At 40.8% G+C, this 27,538-nt stretch overlaps 1 protein-coding gene across 3 annotated transcripts in view; it reads right to left on the reverse strand.

The window, feature by feature from the left end:
* The window catches only part of PPP2R2B (protein phosphatase 2 regulatory subunit Bbeta), a 477,255-nt gene that overhangs the window by 301,545 nt on the left and 148,172 nt on the right, over positions 1-27,538 (reverse strand). The window contains exons 1-2 of one of the 3 annotated variants that reach the window (XM_065935674.1): positions 4,497-4,652; positions 3,787-3,980 (exon numbers count right to left, since the gene is read on the reverse strand). Coding sequence is in view for 2 of the 3 variants with exons in the window: in XM_065935657.1 (XP_065791729.1) it covers positions 3,787-3,980 (194 nt within the window). In the remaining variant the exon portion in view is untranslated. Of the gene's footprint in view, positions 1-3,786; positions 3,981-4,496; positions 4,653-27,538 lie in introns of those variants that run through there. The other 2 variants (XM_065935665.1, XM_065935657.1) reach the window with 2 other exon arrangements.

Raw genomic sequence — 27,538 nt, forward strand, 5'->3', positions numbered from 1 at the left:
TCTGTAACATATTATGGAAAAACCTGAATGAACTTTTCAGTCAACCCAATATATTAAGGCAAATTGCTAAGAGGCTATCCACAGCTAGTGGAGAAGTCAAGAAGAGACTGTGGTGGGTTTTAGGGACATCTCTCCTATTTCCACTAGCTCTTCCCTCAAGATCACTCTAAATGCAAGGAAAAACATTGTGCTTGCAATGCAAATGCAGTTTAAGTAATAATAACCACAGCCATAATTACTGAGAGCACCTATCAAGGTCTGCCTTTGTATTAGGCACCTTCTTGAGTGTTTTTCCTGCATTGAAAATGAAAGTCTCTCAGTCGAGCCCAACTCTTTGCGACCCCACGGACTATAGTTTTTTTCACCTGTGGCATAGGTTCTGCTGTTATTCCCATTTTATGGCTAAGGAAATTGAGAAAAGAAAAGTTACTTTTAAACAACAAATTATGTGACTTCTCCTTCTAACCAGATTGCCATTCCCGTGAACTCCTCTTAGGTAGGATATTTATTCTGCCCCATGAGAACATAAGTATTAATTTAGAAAACTCTGATTGTGCTATTGGAGAGGGAGTTTTAGTTGGTTCTAACAAGTCAAAAAGATAGAAAGCTAACCCTATCGATGCTTTTCCTCATGTATAACCCTGTACGCACATTTTCAAACAATTCCTGCAAAGAATCTTACCTCAGATGGGAACACTATTTACACACAGAGATAAACCACTGTGATCTTCCTCATAACAGGAGCTAATAGTTAAAGAAAAAGGAAGCTGTGCAGAATTTCCTAATAGAAGAGCACATCAGACAGTCTTGAGTCGGAAGACAAATTTTACCCTGACTGTATGACCTTGACTAATTAGTGTCATCTCTGGGCCTCAGTTGCTCAGTTTTCTTATTAAAAATGGAAATCACAAGGTCCACTTAACCGGGTATGGACATGTTGAAACACTACTTACAAAAAGCTCAGTGCGTACAGTGCTTGGAAAAGAGAGATGCTCAAAGATAGCAACTTCTAAAAAGGGAGAAAAAGGAAAAGGGAGATGAAGATGGTAACTTCATACTCAGAACAAAAGAAAAGTTGTAAGAAATGTTTTAAATAAATACACATCACGCATTCTTTTCCCACAGAGAGAGAGAGAGAAAGACAGAAAAGCTTGGGAAAAGTGTCCTTTAGTATTTGCATTGCTCTTAGCTGGATGAACTTGCCTGCAGCTACCACTTATAATGCAAATTGAGCTTGGAGTCCTTCACACTAACTACACAGCAAAAACCTTTCAGCTTTAAATAGAATACTGCAGTGTGGAATGATCCAAGCAAAGGGAAGAAAAATTCAGACATAAATGCAAGGGAAATTTTGCAGGAAAAAAGAAAGCTGACATATCTGGGCAAGACAGGAAAATGCAGAAATATCAAAAAAAAGACAAAAGGAAAAGCAAAGTCTGTAGAAGGACCTAGAAACTAATTCCCCAGAAGGTGGGTTTCAGTTAAAAAAGAAGAAGAGAACTTTGGGGCAAGTCCCCAAATGCAGAGGATTTTAACAATGAATATTTTGATCTAGCGGTGTTCCTTCAAGGTGTACTAACACTTTTGAGGTATTTATCAGAAGAGGAAGGATGCTCTTTGGATGAATAAAATGCAATTGGGAATTGCACGTAAAAAGACAACTTACATTGTCCAAGTACCATTTTTTTCTTCCCAGACTTTCACTAAGCTCAGGTAAAAAAAAAAACAAAACCTTGAAAATGTACTGTGAAATAAAGATTTGTTTAGTTTTGAATGTAGTGGCACTGGGGTTGGGGTGGGGAGAGTGATCCAAGGAGGCTAATTTGGAAAGATTTTAGAAAATTCTTTGCTATAAACTCTACCTCATTTCGGGCTATATAAACCCAAATATTTTATCTGCAATCAGAGCCTTCCAAAATGGCATCAAAGAGGAACAAAGATTAGGTCTATCTAAGGCCCTGAAAGCAATGAGGAATGCCATGTTTAACTCATTTCTTCATTTTACAGATTATACTCCTACATACATGACCTCAATTTTCCCATCTTCCTAGCTCAGTAAGTTTCTTTTGCCTGCACTTGGAGGCATAAGGCAATACAGAAGAAAATGTCAAGGCAACCCTCTGTCTCTGTTGTCTCAAACACACACAAAAAAGTGTGCCCCCAAAGACAATGGACCCAAAGCCAACTTCTCTTTGGATGCTATGCTCAGACCCAGAGCTGATCATATGCTAGCTGGTGAGTCAGTGACAAAGCACTAAGACCAGGGAAGACCATCGAACAATCATGTTGTCACCAGGCAAGTAAAAAGACTCAGTAAGCATGGTACTTGATATGGGGCAGGGACAAGCTAAACATCTTAAAAGCCACCTCTAAGCTCCTGAAGGCCAGAGCTCACACAGCTCTGCTTGATTTGTCTAGAATCAGGGACATATTAGGCGTGATGCTCTCCAATAATGATGATGAATAAAGCATATATTTTCAAAGTGCTGAGCATTCTATCTGAAACTTTCAGGGATGTTTATAGAAGACGCCACCTTTACCCCTAAATTGTTTGTCTTTTTCTTTTCAGAACTTGAACTCTTTACCACCCCTGTCCACATTTCTCTAGTAGTCTTGATGTGATTAAATGTGACAGAAATTTTAGCCTCCAAGAGTAGCAGGAATCATCTGAAATGAACATGCCTTGCTACATGTTCCTAAAACCCTTTCACACACAATTTCTCACGTGGGTATTACAATGTGACGATGCAACACTGTACAGGAGTGCTTAAGGATAAAGGCTGACAGGTAGAAAATGAAAGCAAAAATGCAAAAGTTTTGGTATTTGGAAAAAATGCCCCCACTCTCTATTCCCACACAAAAGGCAAATGAGATTCCACCTGCTGACTTTCCTTTCCTGCCTGTACCTCACTTAGGCTAACGTCAGAACAAGCTGGGGGAAACGGGGAGAGAGAGAGAGAGAGAGAGGGGGAGAGAGAGAGAGAGAGAGAGAGAGAGAGAGAGAGAGAGAGAAAGGGAGGGAGAAGGAGAGAGAGATACGACAATTTCACCTCTTGGCAAAGCTCAGCTTACTGAACCCTCTTGCTTTCTGCTGGCTGTTGATTCAGCAGAAACTACTGCTGCAGAATTCATAATGGTGATTTTTAAAGGCCCCACTGATCGCATTGCTCGCCCCACGTGTCAGACTCATTCACTCGCCGCCCCAACACTGTTTCCCGAGCCACCTTTTTATATCTTACTAATGCACTTCCAAGGGGAGAGAGGTTCGCCCTTTATGAACGGGCCTTTTGGGCTTTTGATTGTCTAAGCAGGTAACCCGGCCGGGGAGATTAACGGGCAGGAAATGAAACCATGCCCTCCCTTGCAGCCACTGAGAGACACATCATTCCGCTCAGGGAGAGGAGGACCCAGGGTCCTCTTGGGCCCTCTTCTTTCTGACCTGTCCCCCACTCCACCGACCCTTGCATATATATTCGGAGAGGGTCATCTGCTTTTGGGGGCAGGAGGCATTTTTCCAGCCGGGAGCCCCACCCTGAAAAACCTCACCCCCGAGGGCCATTTTAACTCCCGTGGGCGCCGGGTCCACCTGCTGCTGAACACCCAGCTCGCCTCGCCGAGCCGGGATGGATGTGGGGCGCCGGGCAGCTGCCCCTGCGGGCCGAGCCCCCGCCCCAGCCCCGGGGCCCGGAGGAGTCTGCGCCGCTACGCGCCCTGCCGCCCGCGGAGCTCAGCGATCCGCAACTTGCGCCCGGCCCCAGCGGCGGAATGCGGTGGGGCTGGCGTTACCTTCGGTCGCATAGCTGTGGTCGCGCAGGAAACTGTTGTTGATTTTGCGGGTATCAATGTCCTCCTCCATTGACAGCAGGCTTACTTGCGTGGGAACCAGAAGCCGGCAGACAAGTATCCATGTTCCCTCCCCGCAGCCAGTCTCACAGGAGAGGGGGGCAGGGGAGCCAGTGGGACTGCACCATGGTCCAAGCCTGAGGAGGAGACGGGGGAGGCGGAGAGAGAAAAAAAATAAAAACCCGGCAATGGAGCTGTCACCTCCTCCGCCCGGGATCTCCGAGGCTGCGGCGGCTCCTCCCGCGGTGCGCTCACTCCAGCTCCAATTCCCAGCGAGGATGCTGCGCCTGCCTCCGCCGCCTCCGCCTCTGGGGTGCCAAGATGCGCCGTGCCCCGAGGGGTCTGGTCCCGCCCGCCGCCCCAGGAGGCGCTCACAAGCCGAGCTGGGGAGATGCCCAACAGGTTCCCCTCATTGGCAGCCGCTCCGAAATGCAAAAAAGATCCCTCCTCCCCACTGGGAGAGCGGGCAGCCACGACAAAATGGTGCCTTTCTGGACTCGAGCTGCAGTGGCGAGATGGCAGGGGCAGGGTTCAGGCTGGCCCGGCCCGGAGGAGGGTGCTGGTCCCACGGGAGGGCGGCTCCGGCTGGCGGGTGCTCGGCAGCCGGCGGGGAGCTGGGCAGGGCGCTCGGCGGCCGGCGCCAGCGCACTCACCCTCACACCCACACGCGCGCACTCGCAGCTGCTGCTGCTGCAGGAGGCTGGAGGCGGCTGGTGCATTAAAGGCGAGGCTCCTCCCAACCGCGTCAGCAGCCCCAGGACTCTTTCCCCAGCAGCGGTGGTGGCCGAGGCAGAGGCTGCGGCTGCTCTCTGCTGCAGTGGGGCGCACGCAGCCGCCAACCCGCACCTGGGCAGCGAGCATCCAGCTCCGCAGGTTGACGTGAAAAGCGTAGACGCGCTCTTCCGACCTCCCTCCCCGCCCAGCGCCACGCAGCTCAGGGTGGCGTTTACTCCAGCACCCAGAGTCCCCTAGCTCACCGCCTTTCTTCAGACACCTGTGCTCCACGATAGCAAAGAGAAGGTTCCCTTGAGCAAGCAGGAAATGTACATCCCGGCCTCTTTTGCTCACCCTTCTATCAAGCATACGGTCCCTGGACGAAGGTCAAGGGTGAGGCCTGGGGTTCGAAGCCTCACCCAGAGAGGAGAGAATGCTCAGAGCCCAGCTTAAGCCCTTCTCTGAGTTAGGAATAAATAGGGAATCAGAGGCCAGAACTTTTCTGCGGATCACACCTGACTTCTCCCTTTCAAAGAGAGTCAAAAATATCTTTTAACTGGGGGTGTCTAAGTCTATACTGGCAGAGGGAGGAAGAGGGTCGAATTATGAATCTAGCCGACATGCTCTGAAAAATTCCATATTCATTCCCTAAACCCTTTGCACTCAGTTTTGGTCAAACTGCTCCAGCCCCTCCGGTGGGTTTTGCTTGCTAAGACATAGCACTGCAGGAACCTCTGACTTTTGCTCTCCCAGTGAAAAGTACGTTGGAGCCCAGTGCCCCCAGAACGCCACTGTTTCCCAAGGGGAATTCAAAGATCCAATGAATACCAAAAAGTGGCCTGTCTTCCCACTTCAGCTAGGAAGAAAATACAGAAGTCCGCCCCACCCCCAATTTTTCCTAAATTGCTAAATCGCAGATTTCATATTTGAAAGAAAATGAGATCATTACTGTTATGAAACAACAATCATTTCTGAAGCAACCCAAATCACTAGAAAGTCAATTTGGACAAGAAATGTCCCCGATTTCCTCTTGTAGAAGGTATTCATTTCAGTGAGCGTCACTGCAGGGGAGAGACATCAGCGAATGTTTTGCTCAGTTAAGCTCCACAAGTTTAGCTGGATGAGCCCAGAGGGATCTGTGAGTTAATTATATACATACAATGCTTCGGCTAACACAATTTAGACAGTATTTGAAGTTCAAAAAAAAACCGGAAAACAAGTCCTTAACTGAGGTTGGGAATTGCCATTAGACTTCCAAGAAGAAAACATTCTTCTGGCAGGTAGAAAATGGCAAGGTCTTCATCTCCAGAAACCAACCGCTTATCTCTGGGAGAAGATAGGAGAAATATTCTTTGATATATAATATTCAGCTTACAAAAGATTCCATTTAATTCTTATCTGGTGATTAAGTCTTCCCTACTTCTTTGACTGTGTGTGCCAAATTCACATATGAAATTCCAGGAAGAGATGAAGACTGATGTACAAATTGATGTAATCCACTTCAGTGCCAGTTGCTATGGCTGGTCCTTCCACGTTGTGAGTCGGATCCATCACCAAGACTCCAGTGGTCAGCTCATCTGTAGTTATACAGTCCAGCTTCTCTTGTAGATTGGCATAAGGGGGTTGGGGGAGGGGGAAGAGGGGAAAAGCTAAATTAATCTTAAAGTGGTGAGGAGACATCTTGCTTTGAGTCAAAATGACCTTCAGTTGCCACTGGAGACCTTGGAGTAGTAATTGAGATGAAAAGTGAAAGTGTTAGTCGCTCAGTTGTGTCTGACTCTCTGCAACCGCATGGACTGTAGCCTGCCAGGCTCCTCAGTTCATAGCATTCTTCAGGCAAGAATACTGGAGTGGGTAGCCATTCCCTCCTCCAGGGGATCTTCATAGCCCAAAGGATTGAAGCCAGGTCTCCCACATTGCAGGTAAATGATTTACTGTCTGAGTCACCAGGGAAGCTATTCTTTCCCATATCTTCCCAGGAGGTGGGCTATATTGGAACAGAGTTACAAGATCAATCAGGAAGGCCCAGGCTTGTTAGCCAGGCTGTGCCTGAGAAATTTTCCACTGTAACCAATGGCAGAAGTGTCCCTACCAGAGACCAAACCTCTGGGTTTACTAAATTTTTCCTTTCCTGTTTTCTGCAAAATTCCTCTTGCATTTATTTTATCCAATAGTATAGACAAGTTTTTTTCTTAAGACACAAGTTGTGGGAAGGCAGATTAGATGGCTATCCATTAAGTAGATTAAGTAGACTCCAAGATTTCTATTTTGTGAACCATTTTTTTCTACTATGGACAGTGGGGAACTAGCCCCTCCAACCAAAACCAAGAAAAATACCCCTGTTGGCTTTGTTCTTTAACACAACAATGTGCAATAAAGGGGGTCAGGGAGTGAAGGAAGCCCTGTGCAATCCTGTGGTTGTAAGAGGACTACACAGACCATTTCTCAGAAGACTCACTGACCTTCTTTCTGTTCCTCCAACATGTCAAGTTCTTTCTAAAACCTTTTGGGATTTGCCCATGCCATTCATTTCCTATCCCTTCCTTGTGTTCCTGGCATTCTTCAGCATTGCAGCTGATCTGTCCCTACTTTACTGAGGCATTCCCCTCCCTCCCCATGGTCACTTCCTTTGGAATTTTTTGTCTGTACATGTTTTTCTTCTTCTTCATGGAACATTTGCATTTTGTACTAGTTGTTTACTTATAATTGTCAACCATTCAACTATATCTCTGCTATTAAGTGTCTAGCACTTAGTAGATGCTCAATTATATTTACTGAATGGAGATAAATATTTCATAGATGAATAAGTAAATTACTGAATTTGTTCAGTGATATTTAGGTTTCAAAGCTCTACTTTTATTAAAATTCTTGCTCAACAAGAAACTGTTGTGAGTGAGTAAATCTCTAGATTGTAATGCCTATTCCTATTGGAAACAATTGTCCTACCCATTCCTGTATGCATAGGCACTGAAAATACTTGCTGAGCACTTAATCTATGACAAGAATTTTTGTAGGTACTGCAATACAGTTAGAACAGAGTTCCTTTCTTTCACAAAACTGAAATTCTATCATCTGATTTTAGAAATATGAGCTTTCTTAGAAATACAACAGTGCATTATAAATTATCAGACTAGAGTATAATATTAAGTGCCAAGGCTCTGCTATCAAGCAAAACTGATTTTCTGTCATTTATTATTATGTCCTTGAGCAAAGTTACAAGATTTCCCAACCTATGTTTTTTTTTCATCTATAAATTAGAAAGAAAAATAATACTACTTAATGGAGTTTCTTTGATGATTAAATGAGATAATACTTGGAAAGAATACACTGCTATGACTTGTTGAGCATTTACTATCATTATCACTGTCAATATTGAACAAATATTTAAGCACCTACCATGTCGGCCACTGGGATAGGTCTAGAGTTTCAGCAATATCAGTGGTGAAAATGTATTGTCATCTCTGCTGTCATGGAACTTAGTATCTAATTTATGGTTTATGGAAAGGGGGGCCACAGGCTGCAGAAGTGGCGGCAAAGAACACTCTGAAAGGCTGACCAAATCCAGGCTTGTGGTGTACACAGAGAAGGCCAGTTACAAACACACAGCCCTCTTAAGTTACACAATGCATCATGACGGCACTGGAAAGCATTCTTTCTTTCATCATCTTTCATATGGTCCCCCCTCCCTCAACACTCTCACATACCCCCAGCCCGGTTAGGTTAGCACTGCCTACATTGGAAACCCTTTGTAGGACATGCTATCCAATTAGCACATTAAATATCTACAATTTTATTAAAACCTTTGACTTAAGCCAGTCTAGAGATTCTTAATATAGGCTTCAGGTGTCAGACAGGCCTGGTTTTCTATCTCAGTTCAGGCATTTATGAATTTCATGACCTTTGGGAAGTAATTCAACATCTCTGAGCCTTTGTATTTGCAACACTGAAAGAAAATAATAGGAACCACTTCATAGGATTGTTGAGTGGCCTCAGGGACCGTGTAAGGAAAGTGCTTAATACAAGCCTGGCCCATAGCCAGGCCTCACTAAAATGTCCCCTTGGCCTCCTGGTAGAGGCTCATTGGGGTCTCTGTTGGCAGAGAATTGGAGAGATGCACTACCAGTCAGTCAGATGTATGGACACAAGTGACCTAGAAACCTGAGTTTGACCACCTAGCAATTGTCTTAATGAGCCCTAGTCACTCCTTACTGTCTTATAAAAAGTCCTTTATAAGCCAGGAAGTCCTGTGCAAAGGGAAGGAATTAGAATCATGTTTTCTTGATTTTCACATATGTAAGTACAGACCTAATCAAGTTTATCCATCAGGGAATCCTGTGGAATCCCTCTCTAGATCACTGAGCCCCAAATGTCTCTCTGAGATGATTTGCCACGACTGCCCAGAGGATGACCTCTTGAGTTTCTAGCAAGGTTTGCCATTCCTTTTTGTGCGTGTTATAGCATGTAATAAATACCACATGAGTGAACCTTTAGCAAGGCATTTAACCTAGGAGAAGAAAACAAAACATCTTGTTCTCAAAATGTATTAATTCTAGATTCTGGATATACTTAATGTATTTCACTGAGTACCATGTTCCCTCAGTTATCCAAGTACAGAAATTTATGAAAATAAATAGTTGTATGCAGAAGCTGGGAGGTGCTGACTGTTGATAGCTGATTGTGTTGATTATACACATCTTTTTATCCAGCTGTGCTTCAAGTGACATCATGTTGGTAGCTTAAAATCTGAAATCTGCCATGGTGGGATATTTATATCATAGAAATTAAAAAAAAAAAAAACACCTACTATAACCAGTTGAAACATATGAATTGTTGATATATCTTTCTACTTACATGTGTTAATCTATACAAAGTTCCTTTCAGTTCCTCAACACTCAATCTCCCAAACTGCCAAATTTCAGAACATTTCACTATTCGATCCAATATCTCTTAAAAGTCCTACCTTTATAAAGCATTTCCATATCCATCAGAGGAAACCCGATGTCTCTGTTTGAGCCCCTCTAGGCTGGTTATGAAATTGCCATGATGGATTTGTGAGTGATGGCCTCTGCAAAGTTCCTAGATCTGACAATGTAAGGAAAGTGAGGTGCGTGCTCACTCTCAATGAATAGTTATTTTCTGCTGTTTATGCTCTATTGTCACCTTATTTTTGCCCGTGTTTCACCTCAGTGCAAAACAAAAACACCCACCGTGCCTAATTTCACTGCTAGCACTTCTACTTGTCTAGTTAGGATATTGAAGCAATGACAGAAAAGGTACAATCAAAAGTCCAGATCTGAGAGCCTTTTCTCATTCAGTCATCTAAGAGTTAAACTTGGACTGTCTTGTAGGTTTGTATTTGCATTATATTTGTTAGATACAAAGTAAGGATTTCTGAAACCAGTTTAGCAAATCTAAAGTGGTATATTGTCTAGTACCTGATGACATATCTCAAAGAAATATTTCAGGATAATTTAAACAAACAAAAAAAATACATTGGGAAATGTCTTCAAATTTCTTTAAAAGGCACCAAGCAATAACACATTACAGAATTTATCCTAAGAAAATAATCATGGATAAAGGGCAAAAATTTAGCCATAAGGATATTTCTCAGAGCACTGTTTATAGTCATGAAAAACTGAAAACAAGCCTAAGTGCCAACAACAGAATTGTCTAGGCAAATTATGGTGTGTATGTATAGTGGGAAATTATTGAGCCACTGATATAATATTAACATCTAATGTTTACTGAGCATGTATTATGTACTAGGCACTGTGCAAAGGGTTTCACTAGCATTATCTTATTTAATTCTAACAACTGCCCCTATAAGGTAAGGTATCTCCATTTAACTGTGGCTAGTTAAGATAAATAACATACCCAACGTCAAACAAATAGGAGCCTGGCTGTACTTGTGTGTTGGGTGGGTTGAGGTCACCACAGAAACTTGGAGGTCTTTTTCCAAACCACCCACCACTGGAGGCTGATCTGTATCTCTTAAGAATGAATAGCCTCTCAGTTGAAAATCACTACTATTGTGTTGGTGAGGAGGTGGCAAAATTGGAATCCTCACACACTGTTTGTGGGATTGTATAATGGTGCAATCGCAAATAGTTTGGCAGTTCCTCAAAATGTTAAACAGAGTTACCATATGACCCAGCAATTCCACTTCTAGTTATACACTCAAGGGAATTGAAAACACATATTCATACCAAAATCTGTAGATGAGTATTCATAACAGCATTATTCATAATATCCCCAAAGTGTAAACAACCCACATATTTATCAACTGATAAATGGATGAATAAAATGCGATATATCTATATAAAGAATTACTATTTAGCTATAAAAAGTAATGAAGTACCAGTACATGTTACAACATGGATGGGCCTTGAAGACATTATGCTAAATAAAAGAAGCCAGTCACAAAAAACCACATACTGTATGATTCCATGTATGGGAGATGTTCACAACAGGCAAATCCATAGAGACAGAGTAGATTAGTTGCCAGGGACTGAGATGGGGGAATAAGAGTGACTACTTGTGTGTTCGGGATTTCCTTTCAGAATAATGAAAATACTCTAAAATTACTTAAGGACAATAGCTGCACAGCTTTGAATAGACTAAAAATTACTGAATTGAATACTCTAAAAAGATGTTTCAAAAGGTACAAACTTCCAGTTGTAAGATAAACTAGAGATGTAGAGTAAAACATAATAAATATAATTAACACTGCTTTATTAAACAATCTGCCTGCCAATGCAGGAGACATAGGAGACGCAAGAGACATGGGTCGGGAAGAGGAGGAGGAGGAAATGGCAACCTACTCCGTTATTCTTACCTGGAAAATTCCATGGACAGAGGAATCTGGCAGGCTACAGTCTGTGGGGTCGTAAAAGTCAGGCACGACTGGGCACACAAACAATGCACATGTTACATATGAAAGTTGAGAGAGTAAATCCTCATTACAAGAAAAAATGTTTTTCTATTTCTTTTTGTATCTATATGAGATGAATGTTCACTAAACTTACTGTGATCATCATTTCATGATGTCAGTCAGATCATGAGGTACACCTGAAACTTATACAAGGCTGTATGTCAATTGTATGTCAATAAAACTAGAAGAGGAAAAAAAGGTGTTTCAACAAAACTGTTATTAAAGATTAAAAAAAATACTGTTGTCATAAACCATTATTACCTCTAGGAGTATGGTACATCCCTCAGGTTATTATTAGTGCAGAAAAATTTTAAAGTATGCAATGACAAGGATATATGTTCATGTCAGGTTGTTTGAAAAAGTCAAAAAACAATGTATACTGACTGGTCCCTTTTTGGAAAAAATGTGTGAATCACAAAAGGAATACATGAAAATGCTTGAGAGTGGTTAAGTGTGGCTTTCTTTGTGGTTCATATTCTTGTCAAAGAAAATTTAGAACACAATCATTTTTATAGTAAGAAAACTTAAAAAATTTATAAGTATATGAAATACTTTTTAGGATGAAACTTTGTATTGAAAAAAATAAAAAATCATTTTGTACACACCAGAAAAATGAGAGACACTGATGTAAATTTATGTGCTACCAAACACACAGAACAGTTCTACCCATAAGAAATACAATACAAGCTACATTAATAATTGTAAATTTTCAAGTTGCCACACTAACAAGTGAAAAGAAACAGATGAAATTAGTTTTAATAATGTTTAAAATTTGGGGAAAATAAAATGAGAATAATTTAATCCAATATACCAAAAACATTAATTTCAGCATATCTAGAATACAGAATAATTGACAACATATTTACACCTTTTTATGCCAAGTCTTTGAAACCTGGTGTGCATTTTACAACTGATAGCACCTCTCCAAAATACGCACATGTCTAGGGCTCAATAACCACACATTCCTAGTGGTTACAGCACAAGTATAGAGGAACTATTCCAAAAGTGTTATTCCATTCACAAAATGAGTGTTTTTTTAACTTATTTATTTAAATTGGAGAATAATTATCTCACAATATTGGGACGGCTTTTGCCATACATCAACATTAGTCGGCCATAGGTATACATGTGTCCCTCCATCCTGAACCCCTTCTCCCACCTATCTCCCCACCCCACCCCTTGGGGTTGTCACAGAGCACCGGCCATGGGTCCCCTACTTCCTGCATTGAACTAGCACTGGTCATCCACTCAACATATGGTAGTGGACCTGTCTCGTGTACCTGTCTCAATGCTATTCTCTCAAATCATTCCACGCTCTCCTCCCACTGAGTCCAGAAGTCTGTTCTTTACGTCTCCTCTGCCCTGCATGTAGGATCATTGGTACCATCTTTCTACATTTCACATATATGTATTAATATATACTATATTTTATACTGTATATATCTTTCTCTTTCTGACTTAATTCACTTTGTATAACAGGCCCTAGGTTCATCCACCTCATCAGAACTGACTCAAACTCGTTCCTTCTTACAGCCGAGTAGTATTCCACTGTGTGTATGTGCACAACGTCCTTATCCATTCATCTGCCGACGGGCATCTAGGTTGCTTCCATGTCCTAGCTATTGTAAATGGTGCTGCAATGAACACTGGGGAACATGTGTCTCTTTCACTTCTGGTTTCCTTGGTGTGTACGCCCAGAAGTGGGATTGCTGGGTCATATGGCAGTTCTGTTCCCAGTTTTTAAAGGAATCTCCACACTGTTCTCCATAGTTGTAGTACTAGTTTGCATTTCCACCAACAGTGTAACATGGTTCCCTTTTCTCCACACCCTCTCCAGCATTTATTGTTTGTAGACTCACAAAATGAGTTTTATCACATTATTTCAAAGGAAAAATTTTCATCTACCAAGGACTTGAACTAGACTGTAATGTTAAAACCAAACCAAGTAACTTTAAACTGGTGAACCTCACAACTACTTAAAGTAATACAAACTAAATATGAAAATATATATAGGAAATTTCTTAGTAATCCTGTGGTTAGGACTCTGAGCTCTCACTGTCAAGGGCCCAGGTTTGATCCCTGGTCAGGGAACTGAAATCCCATAAGCTGAGTGGCTCAGCCAAAACTTTTTTTAAAAAAGAAAAGAAAAAATATATAGACACACCCACATATATACACGCTGTGCTGTGCTTAGTCGCTCAGTTGCCTCTGACTCTTTGCAACCCCATATATACATATATACCTCTGTGTGTGTGTGTGTGTGTGTGTGTGTGTGTGTATAATATGTAATACTAAGCTGGAACCCAATCTGCATTTCCCCTTAAACCTAGTAAGGTGAATTAACAGAATGATAAAAGATCAAGATTTTAAAAGCACTAAAATGACATTATAAAACAATTTATAACAAATAGCAAGAAAGATGTAATTCAGTCAGCATATAATTATCATCTGAATAGGCCAAATGTTTAGCTCAACATCTATGGCTTCAATGCCAGCCAGTAGAAGCAGCCACATAACCAGACGTAACTACTAAAAAAGGAATTTTCACAGTTAGGTATCTGGCCTCTATTATGGCCATTAAAGGTGAAGAAATGTAAAGGTGCAGTTATGGGAATCCAGCTGAGAATTTTTTTTTTTCCAGCTGAGAATTTAAAATGGAGTATTTTGGATTGGATCAGAGAGTGGAACTGTGTGGTCATGTGATGAGTGGCGTGAATTCTGAAGACTAACCTAACCCCATGGCTTTTAACACTTATATGCAAACAGTTTTGTGTGTATGGCTGAACACTTCTTCCTTCCTAAACACACTTTCTTCACTGATTCCTGGGTATCAGCCTTTCCTGATTCATCCTCAATGCACACTCCTCTGGGTCACCTGCTGCTCCTCCTCACTGCTTGCCTTGACCTCCCCAGGTACACTCGAGTTCAAAGTTCTCAGATTTCTCTATCCACAGTCCCATCCAAGGTGACCTCATCCAGTCGCTCAGCTTGCCACTCACTCAACGATAAAAATCTCATAAATATTGAGCATGGATCTCTCCACTGACCCCTAGACTAATAACACCAACAGCTGACCTGATATTTCCCTGATATCTACCAGGCAGCCCAATCCCTAAATCCGCCCCCACCAGACCAGCTCCACTGCCTGTTCCTTGATTCCTCTTTCACTCCCCACATCATTCCAGTCCATCCGCAAATCCTGCCAACTCTAACTTCAAAACGCATCCAGCAACCAGCCACTCCTCGTCACCTCCATGGCTACTACCACGCTCCAGCTACCATCGCATCTCATCACGATGGTCTCAATAGACTCTAATGAGTGTGTGATCCCTATTTCCCCCTCCTACAGAATAGTTTCTGTGCAGCAGGCAGAATGGGCCTTTTAAATGCAAATCACTTTGTCACTTTTCTGCTCCAAGCTCTTTATTGGCTTCCTACACATTCAGGGTAAAACTTTCTTAAAATGCTAGAAAGGTTTGACTCTAGCTGGAGCTCTATCCTTTTTCTTTTTTCACTTCTCACCTGCAGCATACCAGCGCTTATCTCAACCCGGCTTCCCTCTACCCCACGCACAGACATAATTGTTTGCCACACACATGAGGAAGAGCAGCCCCACCCCGGGTCCTCTGCATCTGCCTGTTCTGTCTGGATTGAGTGTCTTCCTTCCATCAGCAGCCTAGCTCAGAGCTTCAGCTCACTTGGGTGTCACGCCAGAATGGACTTTTCTAAGATGCCTTTTTTGACTGCTCTGTTTTAAATGAAATAGAAGTATCCCTCCCAGCACTCCTTATTCCTGTATTGCTACTTGACAATGTATTTATTTGTCTTTGGTTATTACATAAGAACATAACTTCTGGGGAGACCGAGATGTGTCTATTCCCTACACTCTATCTGGTCCTAGACCAGTGCCTGGCACATGCTGGTTACTCTTATGTACCTTGAGAAATAATGAAACAGTCAATGTATATTTGCTTAAAAATGGATCAAACTGTGTGTGGGGATAATAAACAATAAATCTCGGATTCTTGAATAATAAAGAATTTTTCCTTGCCCAAAGAGAGGCCTGGCTTTTGCCCCAGGCTCTTGGGAGATAAGCTGTGTTGGATGTGATAATAGTGTCCTTGTCTCGAGTGGGAGATGTTCCCTCTGACAGTTCTGTGGTGGGGACTGACCACGGCAGAAAGACCGTGTGATTTAGTGTTGGGAATTTGGGACAAGCTGCAGACAAAGTTCAAACAATGTGGGCAATCAATGAATCATGTCTATTATATAATGGAGCTCCAATAAACACTCCGAACACCAGGCTTATGTAAGCTTTCTTGGGTATCAATACTTTATTCATATTGTTATACATCAATGCCAGGAGGGTAACGTGTCCTGAGAACAATGGGAACTGCAAGTCTGGAGCCTTCCCCAGCTGCCCTAGTGTATCTCTTTCTTCGGTTGATTTTAATCTGTGTCCTTTCCATGTAATCAACTACAACCATGAGTATAATAGCTTTCTATGAGTTCTCTGAGACCCAGTGAATTATTGAAACTGAGAGTAGTTTTGGAAAACCCCTCAAATTTGCAGTTGATGTCAGAAGTGAGGATGGTCTTGGGGACACTGCCCTTAAACTTTGCAAATTAGCTAACTTCTTATTTGCAGAACTCAGAGTATAATACAATATATGCATTAGGACCCCAACTTTATAAAAATAAATTTGTGCATGTGCCAAAAAAATTAGGTAACTCCAGGTCATACCAAACACATACTCAACAAGATTCATGGTAAACAGTAGCTTGGGGAATCCCCCGGTGGTCCAGTAGTTAGAACTCTATGCTGTCACTGTGGAGGGTCTGAGTTCAACTCCTGGCCTGGGAACTACACAGTCCCAAGTCAGGGAACTAAAACCCCACAAGCCACATGGTCAAGAAACAAATAAACAAAAGGTGCGTGAGAGATGATTAGTTGCAGCCCGTAATTTTGGTAATAAAGAAACTGAAGCCTATAGAAAAGAACAGACTTGCCCAGGTCAGCTGGTGGTTGACATACACAGAGCATGGAACCCGGCTCTGGCTCCCACACACACCCCTCCACAAGGACTCCTCGGCTTCTGTTTCGGGAGACACTGCTGCTTCTTAAGAGGCTAAGTTGAAAGTTATTGGATGGTTAAGTCAACCTTAACTCCTCAATACTTTAAGGTCAATATTAAGGGGAGAAATTATGACTCTCTTTTAAAAGTCACAGGAATATAGAGAAAAGGGAACCCTCTTATGTTGGTGAAAACATAAACTGAAGCAGCCACTGTGGAAAACTGTGGGAATTCCTCAACAAAATTAAGAGAACTATCATATGATTCAGCAAATCCACACCTTGGTATTTATCCAAAGAAAATTAAAACACTAGTTAGAAAACAGGTATGTACCTCTGTGTTCATTGCAGCATTGTTTACAACAGCCAAGATATGGAAACAACCCAAGTGCCCATCAAAAGATGAATGGATAAAGACATGGTACACACACACACACATGCACACACATGCACACACACACACATACATACACATGCACACACATATGGTAGAATATTACTCATTCTTAAAAAGAATGACATCTTGCCATTTGTAACAATATAGATAGACCCAGAGAGTATCATCTTTACTGAAATAAGTCTGACAGAGAAAGACAAATACCATACGATTTCACTCATACCTGGAATCTAAAAAAAAACCCCAAAGCAAATGAACAAATGTAACAAAACAGAAAGAGGCTTATAGATTCAGAGAATAAGTAGTTAACAGAGGAGGGAGATGGGGGAGGGAAGAAATAAATGAAAGAGATTAAAGAGGTACAAGCTTTAGCTGCAAAATAAATGAGTTGTAAGTATGGAATGTATAGAGTGGAGAATATACTCGATAAGTAATTTGTCACGTTGTGTGGTGACTGATCATAACTAGACTTGTGATCATCTTGAAACATATAGAAAAAATTACTATGTCACATAAACTCAGGAAGTAACATAATGTTATAGGAACAATTATATTTCAAATACAAAAAAATCACACAAATAAACTTATAAAAATAGATCAGATTTGTGGTTACTAGAGGTGAGGAGTAAGGGAGTTGGATGAAGGTAGTCAAAAAGAAACTCCTATTTATAAGATAAATAAGTACTGGAGATATAATGGCTTCCCCAGTGGCTCAGAGGTAAAGAATTCATCTGCAATGTGAGAGATGCAGGAGACATGGGTTCGATCCCTGGGATGATCCCCTGGAGGAGGGCATGGTAACCCACTCCAGTATTCTTGCTGGAGTGGAAAATCCCATGGACAGAGGAGCCTGGTGGGCTACGGTCCATTGGGTTGCAAAGAGTCAGACACGACTGAACCCACTGAGCACGCATGCACGCAGAGATATAATGAACAACATGATCAATATAATTAACCCTGCTGTACACCACAAATGAAAGTAGTCAACAGAGTAAATCCCAAGAGTTCTCATTATGCAATTTTTTTCTATTTCTTTAATTTGGCATCTACATGAGATGGTGGGTAATCGCTAAATGCATTAAAAAATCATCCCACAGTATGTAAGTCAAATCACTGTGCTATACACTTTAAACTTACATAGTGCTGTATGTCAATTGTATCACAATAAAACTGGAAGGGAAAAAAGTCCCAGGGTCCAACCCTGGATATAACTGAAATAAGCAAGCTCCTTGCTCCTCTTTATCTTCTTCAGCTCCATTTTCTCTCCCATGAGATGGGTCAGGGAAGAGCTAGAGATGGACCTTATCATCGCCCACCCCCAACCCCAATCCAAGGCTGCAGATGTCTGGGAAGAAAGCCTTCCTGCTCACTGAGTATCATCACTAATTGTCGTCTTCCTACACCACCACATTCTGCCTCATTCTCCTTCGTTGGAATGAAGTCTCTAAGTATAGGCACCTTTGGAAGCTATAGGACATATCATAGTAATCTTAGCTTATTACATAGGAAGACATTTTGATAAGTTCAAAGTGTTATGCAAACAAGGATAACACCCTGGCCATCACTATACTAGAGAAATAAATTATAAGACCTGAATTCAAGCACTGCTTGGACCTTGAACTTGGAAGCAAGTTTGAATATATTTTAAAACTCAATAAATATTTATGGGTATCATACAGAATGAAAATATCAACAATTGTATTAAACATCCTTCAAAGAGAGACCTCTGTAATTTCCATTTGGCGTCTGTAACACTACAAGGATAAACAAACTATGATAATCAAAGTTTATGAATTAACATCTGAAAAGTAACATAAGGCCCTGAGCAGTGACTTTAACATGCTGGGGGGTCACAGGTCCTTTCTGAGAATTTAATGAAGATTTTGAATTCTCTCCTCAGAAGAAATCATAGTTTAGAGCATTTCATGCTTCCAACTGCTGATTCATTACATCTATTTCATGGACAGAAAAAGGAGAAAAAAAGACCTAGGAACAAAGAAAGGCCCCAAGTTGAATGCAAGTTCAGAATTACACAGATACTACTCCCCACATATATGAATCACATATATGTGATTCATGGATCGGTGGTATGGTTTAGTCGCTAAGTCGTGTCCAACTCTTGCGGTCTCATGGACTGTAGCCTTCCAGGCTTCTCTGTCCATGGGATTCTCCAGGCAGGAATACTGGAGTGGGTTACCATTTCCTTCTCCAGGGTATTGTCCGGATCCATGAATCACATATATTTTTATAGGGAGACTAATAATAGTTATCACACACATACACTTAATAGCAATGATGTAAGGCCAGATGGGAGACTCCTTTCTCAGATGGATCAAGTGTAAGAGGAGAAGGGTTGAAGGCAGGACTTTTGAGTTCCAGACAGCTTGATTTCAAATCTTGGTTCTGTTTTTTCCTAACACTGTAATGTTGGGCAACTTACTTAATTTCTCTGTTCTTCAATTTCATTTGCAAAATGCCAATAATAGTATCTACTTCATAGGGTTGTTGTAAATATTACATGAGTTCTTATATATAAAATATTTTAAAACAGTCCCTGGCACATAATGATGTTAAACAAAGCTAAACAATGCCAGCTGTTGTTAGGAGGCATTGCAGCTGTCATTATTACATGCTCTGATGTCTACATTCACACCAGATTTATTCATTTTCTGGTTCTCATTCTTGAATTGCTTTGCCAGATGTGCTTCTTGTCCCCCAAACCTTTTTTAAAAGTTAACTCAAAGGCATGGTTTCATTACAAGCAAATGTGAAACTGTTCATGTCAGTGGCTGATGATGGAGGCATAGATTCATTCAACATCAATCATGCACTACCTGTGTGCTGTGTGATTAGCACCAGTCTTTTTAGGTGTTGGAAAGAGACTCACATCCAAGTTGCAGAGGTCAATGCTAAAATTTATGTGCCCATAAGAGACTAATCAAGTGTGGATTAACCACAATGTAAGAATTTAGAGGTATTCACCTGGGCGAGACTGGACTCAACATGTACGATGGACAAACGACACACTTGACCGAGCTCTGAAGCAGGCCTAGCTATATAATTTGTGAGGCTTGATACAACATAAAAACACAGGGCCCTCTATTCAAAGAGCACAAGGAATTTCAAGACTAACAGCAGAGTTTTAATACATAGAAATGACATACACTGAACATGTCACTGCACCATGTGGCTGGCCCTGCCTTGAAGGACGGGAGGACTCATGGAGAGATGCCAGCCTTTAGCAGATGGACACTTCCTAGACTATTGGCCATGTCATGCATATATCTACTTCTGGGTCCTCTCTTCCACATTTTCCTCCCAGTTAAAAAGGTTTTGCTTATTTTTTTTTCAACTTAGGAACATTCTAAGTATTCATTAAATTCCAGCTCAAGTCTTAGTTTAGAGGGCTCCCACAATAGCTCAGCGGGTAAAGAATCCACCTGCAATGCAAGAGACACAGGAGACTCCATCCCTGTGGATTCAATCCCTGGGCTGGGAATATTCCCTGGAGGAGAAAAGGAAACCCACTCCAGTGTTCTTGCCTGAAAAATCCCATGGACAGAGAAGCCTGGCAGGCTACAGTTCAAAGAGTTTCAAAGAGTCAAAACGGCTGAATGACTAAGCATGTAAGATATAATGAAGAGTCCTGGACTTGAAATTAGAAGAGCTAGGATCAAGTTTGCTTTTCCCTGGTTCTGTATATGTCACTTATATGCATTAAAGTTCTGCTGTTAGTCTTGAAATTCCTTATATATACTCTTTGAATAGAAGGCCCCATGATTTTATGTTGGATCAAACCTTACAAATGATCAAGTATGTCATTTGTCCATTGTATATGTTGAGTCCATTCTCGCCCAGGTGAATACCTCTAAATTCTTACATTGTGGATAATCCACACTTGATTAGTCTTCTATGGGAACATAAATTTTTAGCATTGACCTCTGCAACTGAAACGTGAATTCCTATCCAGAACCTAAAAAGGCTAGTGCTAATCCCACAGCAGACAGGTAGTGTGTGATTTGAATCAGAGATCAAATTGCCAACATCCATTGGATCATCAAAAAAGCAAGAGAATTCCAGAAAAACATCTCTTTCTGATTTATTGACTATGCCAAAGCCTTTGACTGTGTGGATCACAACACACTGAAAAATTCTTAAAGAAATGGGAATACCAGACCACCTGACCTTCCTCCTGAGAAATCTACATGCAGGTCAAGAAGCAACAGTTAGAACTGAACATGGAACAATGGACTGGTTCCAAATCACAAAAGGAGTATGTCAAAGCTATATATTGTCACCCTGTTTATTTAACTTATATGCAGAGTGTATCACGCAAAATGCCGGGCTGTTGAAACACAAGCTGGAATCAAGATTGCCGGGAGAAATATCAATAACCTCAGATATGCAGATGATACCACCCTTATGGCAGAAAGTAAAGAGGAATTTAAGAGTTTCTTGATGAGAAAAAGCTGGCTTAAAACTCAGCATTCAAAAAACGAAGATCATGGCAGCTGGTCCCATCACTTTATGGCAAACAGATGGGGATACAGTGGAAACAGACTTTATTTTCTTGGGCTCCAAAATCACTGTGGATGATGACAGCAGCCATGAAACTAAAAGATGCTTGCTCCTTGGAAGAAAAGCTATGACCAACCTAGATAGCATATTAAAAAGCAGAGACATTACTTTGCCAACAAAGGTTCATCTAATCAAAGCTATGGCTTTTCCAGTAGTCATGCATGGATGTGAGAGTTGGCCCATAAAGAAAGCTGAGTGCTGAAGAATTGATGCTTTTGAACTGTGGTATTGGAAAAGACTCTTGAGAGTCCCTTGGACTGCAAGGAGATCCAACCAGTCCATCCTAAAGGAAGTCAGTCCTGAATATTCATTGGAAGGACTGATGCTGAAGCTCCAATACTTTGGCCACCTAATGAGAAAGGCTGAGTCATTAGAAAAGACCCTGATGTTGGGAAAGATTAAAGACAGGAGAAGAAGGGAACAATGGAGGATGAGATGGTTGGATGGCATCACCAACTCAATGGACATGAGTTTGAGCAAGCTCTGGGATTTGGGGATGGACAGGGAAGCCTGGCAAGCTGCAGTCCATGGGGTTGGAAAGAGTCAGACATGACTGAGCAACTGAACTGAACTGGAGGTCTGGGCAAGTCTCTTGACTTCTCTGATATTTAGTTGGGGAAATTGATTTTGAAAGTGTCTGATAGGATGAAGAAGGATCAAAAGGTATCACAAACAGACAAGATCTTTGAAATAGTGATTTCTCATATAAAGTGCTTCATACTTTTTGATGAAGACTTTCCTTAGTGTCTACAAGCATAAGCAGCATTTGCATTGAGTGTCCAATATATTATTAAAACACATGCATGTACAAGTGCCTTCCACTGCTGCCCCATCTTTGACATGTATGAATTTGAGGTCTTAGTCTTTCATTTGAACTCTCAAGACCACCAAGCTTTCAGTACCCTCCCAACCCATCCTCCTCACTAAGTAAGCACAGTCTTTATAACTGACAGATCTGGTCCTTTCTTGCCTGCTTTAAATTCTTGGGTGGTTTCCCATTACCTGGAGCAGAGCTTTCTAAACTCAATGGTGTTAGTGTTTCCTGAGGTACCGATCAAGTGTTCTAGGAAAAGAGGTATGGAATTTGAGAAAAAATAAAATGATAGATCCTTTTGTCGGATTTACAATGCCCATTAAAAAACTAGGAGAGGGAAGGTGGGAGGGAGGCTCAAGATGGAGCAGATATACGTAAACTTATGGCTGACTCACATGATATAGCAGAAAACCAACACGACATTGTAAAGAAATTATCCTCTGATTAAAATTTTTTTTTAAAAAACCCACCACAGCAGCAGAATAAACATAAAACTGTCAATAAGAGATGAATTTATATAAAATACACAGATGAGAAAATAGAAATGATTTTACAAATACCTAATGTAGTCTAAAATTAATATGAAAATTAATTTTAAAATGAAGCCAATACCTGAATTATGAAATGAATGTAACTGTCTTTTGGAAACATGCAGAATAAAAGCTCTGAGGAATCTTGCAATAAAGTTTTGCTGTTGTTCAGTCACTAAGTCATGTCTGACTGTACCGCATGAACTGTAGCATGCCAGGCCTCCCTGTCCCTCACTATCTCCCCGAGTTTGCCCAAGTTCATGTCCATTAAATCAGTGATGCTATTCATGAACAGTATTAAAAAGGCAATAAAGTTAATTTTGTTTAAACCAGAATTTTCCATATTAATTTGACCCTGTTAACATTCTATAGGAAGTTTATATTCTGCAGGAAAACTTCAGCAAACACTGGGGTGGAGGATGACAGATTATTCAGCTTGGTTAATAGAGCTTTCAGAAGCCCCAGGTTTCTAGCTCTTTGTCTGCTGTCTCCTCCACAAGTCCTATGCTCCAGGAACAGTGGGCCATTTCTAAGTTTCTGGAAGAACTTTGAGCTCTGTGCCTGTTGTGATCTCTCCCAAGAATGTTTCCTGTCACCCATCCCTCCATTTATGCCATGGGAATTTGTTACTCATCATTTCAGGCTTGGCCCAATAGCCCTGCCTGCCTTCACTACATACTTGGTAATCACTTCGTGTTCTATTATCAGTGGCTAACTGCTTCTATGCAACTTTGTCCATAGAAATAATTGCTGCTGTTTATTGAACATCTTTTTTCTTAGTGTAGTACAGGCAACACTGCAAGATGATTAAAATAAATAATGTCTACTTTACAGATCAAGAAACACACAGATTAAGAAACTCCTTTTTCTGTGTTTTCTATCTTTTGAGTGGTGCCCACTGTCCACATAGCTGCCCCAAACAGAAAACCATCCTTAACCAAAGACATTTTTAACACCTTTCCTTCTACTGTACATCTAGTCAGATGCCAGGTCCTATAAACTTCCCCTGCCTAATGGCCACAAAGCCTGTCCCCATTTACTGATTCATTCTGCCACTAGTTTCACTTGGGCCATTATTTTCCCTCAGCAATGTCTCTGCAGTAGCTTCTTAGCCAATCATCCATGCTCCATGTTGACATGAATATGATAATTTAAAAGTACAGATGTGGTGATACCAATTCCCTGCTTAAATTTCTTGAGTGGCTCCCTGTGACTATCAGGGGAAAAAGATCTAAGATCCTCAACACAGCCTAGAGGACACTTTAAGGACTGGTTACTGCCTGCTTCTTTTCTTTCATTTCATCCAATCAGGTCTTCACAGTCTACTCTGGAAGCCTCCATGAGTTCTCAAGGTTTCTTGCCTTGCCAAGCATTCCTTTGCCTCTGAACCTGTGTACATATGTTTTCTTTGGCTTGAAATTCTTCTCATCCTCATCCTGGTAATTCATGGCAAAGATGAAAGCTTCCCCTCTGTGACCCCATAGCATCCGGGCATCCTTTTCTCTTTTCCTGTGACATCTTGGGACCAGAGTCTGTGGGCATATTCACTGTTGTATCCACCACACCTAACACTGTGCCTGCCACAGGATAATGACATTCATTTGTTGACTTCCTGAATGAATAAAGGGGTGAATGAAAGCCAGACTAGAAAGGCAGCTTGGAATATTACAAGAGAGGGCGCTGAGAGCTTTATCACACACATCCACTTCTCTTTGTCCTCTAGGTCAAAATACATTGTCCTTTCAACTCCCTGAAAGCACCACACTCAACTGTAGGGCCTTTGCATCTGCCTGGAATGCCCCTTCCTCATCCACCCAGAGTCTGCTTCCTTATCCTTCACATTTCAGATTAACTATCCTTTCAGCAGGGAGAGATGCTTGTCAATGCAAAGTCAGCCCCTCTCTATGTTATTCTTCTAGCACTGGGCATCTTTCCTGTGTCATTCTTATCAAAATGTAGCTCTATGTTTATGTCTATGACTGTTCATTTACCAGTGGCTTCCTTCGGTAGACAGTAAACTCCAAAGGACAAAATCAAGTCTGTTTTTCATTTACTATCTGTAACCCTCGTGCCTAAAGTACAGTGCCTAAAGTAAATACATTCTGTTAATACATGAGCTAAAAACTCTGTCTCATCAGCAGTTAGTTGGCTCATTTCAGCTCTGTGTATACAGTATGGCTCAATAAGTAAGAGTTGTTTATCAAACGAAAGATTAGAACTGATTTTCATTCCCAAGCTTGTAAATAGCTGTTAACTAGTATGCTTGAATTCAATAAATACATCCCTACAAATTTAGCAATATTTGCATATATCCATGCCACCTTTTAATATGTTGATAGCTTTCCCTGTAATGAATATAAATATTGTCAAAAGAACCCCCATCTTCTTGGCTCTTGGACTTAACTATATTAAGCATAAAAGGAGCTGCGAAGTCTTTCTCTGCCCACAGGAAAGGACAATAGCTCTAATTCACAGATTACATAATGTGCCCATAATTGGGAGACATCAAAACCTGTCATGTCAGAGATTAGCCAGTGATTCTTCAATAAGTAATTATTAAAATGGCAAAACAAACAGTCTGGAGGAGTCATTACTGCCTGTCCATTCACTGGGCCTAAATGATATTGACTAGATGGTGGCCTGACTCAGTTTTGTAATCTTCTGAAGGCTGAGTAAATAGAATAAGTGTAGACAAAAAAAAAAAAAAAAAAAAACAGAGGGACTGAGAGAAACATTAAAGAGAGTTAATCTGAAGGTGAGCAGGGTTACACAATCTTCATAGAGTCTATGAATAAGTACCCTTTCCCCCCTTACTTTAAAGAAGTTGGTAAGCAATGAAATTGTAAAAGTTGCTTACCTCAAAATCAAATCTGAAGTCATTTGATGAGTTTTTACCAAAACCAGGCATTGTCCTCGTTTCTTTATGTACACATTATCTCTCTCACTCATGACCACCCCATGAAGGAGATAATATTAGTATCACTTATTGGTGAGGCAACTAGGGCTCAGAGATGTTAATTATTTTAGAGCAAGTAGAATGGGGCAAGCCTGGGGTTCAAATCTAGCTTGACTTAATCAACAACTCCATCATACTTCCACTTATATTTTCCTTTGGAAATTTCCATTCATGTAAATATTGATATATACAAACTGTAAAAAAAAAAATGAAGAGCTATTAATATAATCCCCATCATTCTTTGAAAAGAATACCTCAACAGTCACTGGAATAATTCTCTCAAAAAATCTGTTCAGTTTAGAGTGTCTTATGGGAACTTATGAAGCTATAAAGAAATCTTTGGGCTTTTTTGTTTAAAATTTTTAAAAATCCATTTCTGTGGGATTTTTTTTTTTTTGGTGATTCATTTTTCTATTACTCAGAACATTATACACCTACACATTAAATAAGACTGAATATTCCAAGATTTAAAGGCATTAGAGTGAGTTGTCAATACCTGAAAGCACAGAAACTCAATATAATTGGGGGAAAGTGGAGGCTCAAACTGGTAAAAAAGAAAGTCTTCTTGCTATAAAGCAAAGTTTCAGGATACAGAAGTTGACCAACTAAAAGAGAGTGGTTTATTCTTTGAATAAGGTGATAGTCTTCCTCGATTTAGCACAGATCAAAAAGGAAAAATTAAGGGTAATAGTGAATTGAGCATACATCTATCGTCTCTTTTCCCCAAGATCTCTTTAAAATGATCACAAAGGAGGAAAGCAGATATAATCTCAAGCAATAAGGAGAATATAAAGAGGGTTATTAAATGGACTATCGATGTCATGTGTTTCTGGGAGAAGAAAAGCAGATGGAAGGATAATGACAGATGAAGGGGAGAGATCGCAAAACTAAAAATGGCACCCATTGATTAATACCTTGGAGACACCTGGAGAGGTTTAGGGCTTGGAAACATCCAAATGACATGGGATGAAGGCTTAAAAAGTGGAAGAGGGTGCTAAAGTTAAGAGAGAAAAATAGATTCACCTGCCCTTTAGGAGTAACTGCTTAACTCCTCTCTTTACCCCATCCAAGGAAAATGCAATAGAAGGTTCTTCCCCTTGAAAAAATGATTTAGTTAGTCTGGAGTGGATAAGAAGGCAAGTGTTGGGTCTTTTAAGTGAAGTGCTCTGCATTCTGGTGTTTAGGGATTCCAAAATACAAGATCTTCTCCCTGTGAGTTAACTCTACTATGGAACCAGCCAGCCATCTGATCAGTCCTACCATATTCATTCTTACATGACTGGGCAATATAAGATCATCTAGACAGTTCAGTAAAATGTACAATGTAAAAAAAAGATCAAGATAAACAATAAAAAAGGGATACTGGGTGAAATATATATACTCTTAGGAATAGAAACAAATTTTAATTAGCACATGCATAAATATTTTTTAAGATTCTTTTTGATGTGGATCATTTTTTAAAAAGTCTTAATTGAATTTGTTACAACACTGCTCTGCCTTATGTTTGGATTTTTTTTATCCTGAAGGATGTGCGATCTTAGTTCCCCAACTCAGGAATGAATCCATACCTGCTACATTGGAAGGTGAAGTTTTAACCACTGGACCCCTGGGGAAGTCCCTATATAGATTTTTTTTTAAGAGAATAAATTTACAGATGAAGAACAAGAAGCTATAAAAAAGGAACAGATAGAGAATAAGAAA

The sequence above is a fragment of the Muntiacus reevesi genome, chromosome 1, assembly GCF_963930625.1.
Source record: "Muntiacus reevesi chromosome 1, mMunRee1.1, whole genome shotgun sequence".
NCBI lineage: Eukaryota > Metazoa > Chordata > Mammalia > Artiodactyla > Cervidae > Muntiacus > Muntiacus reevesi.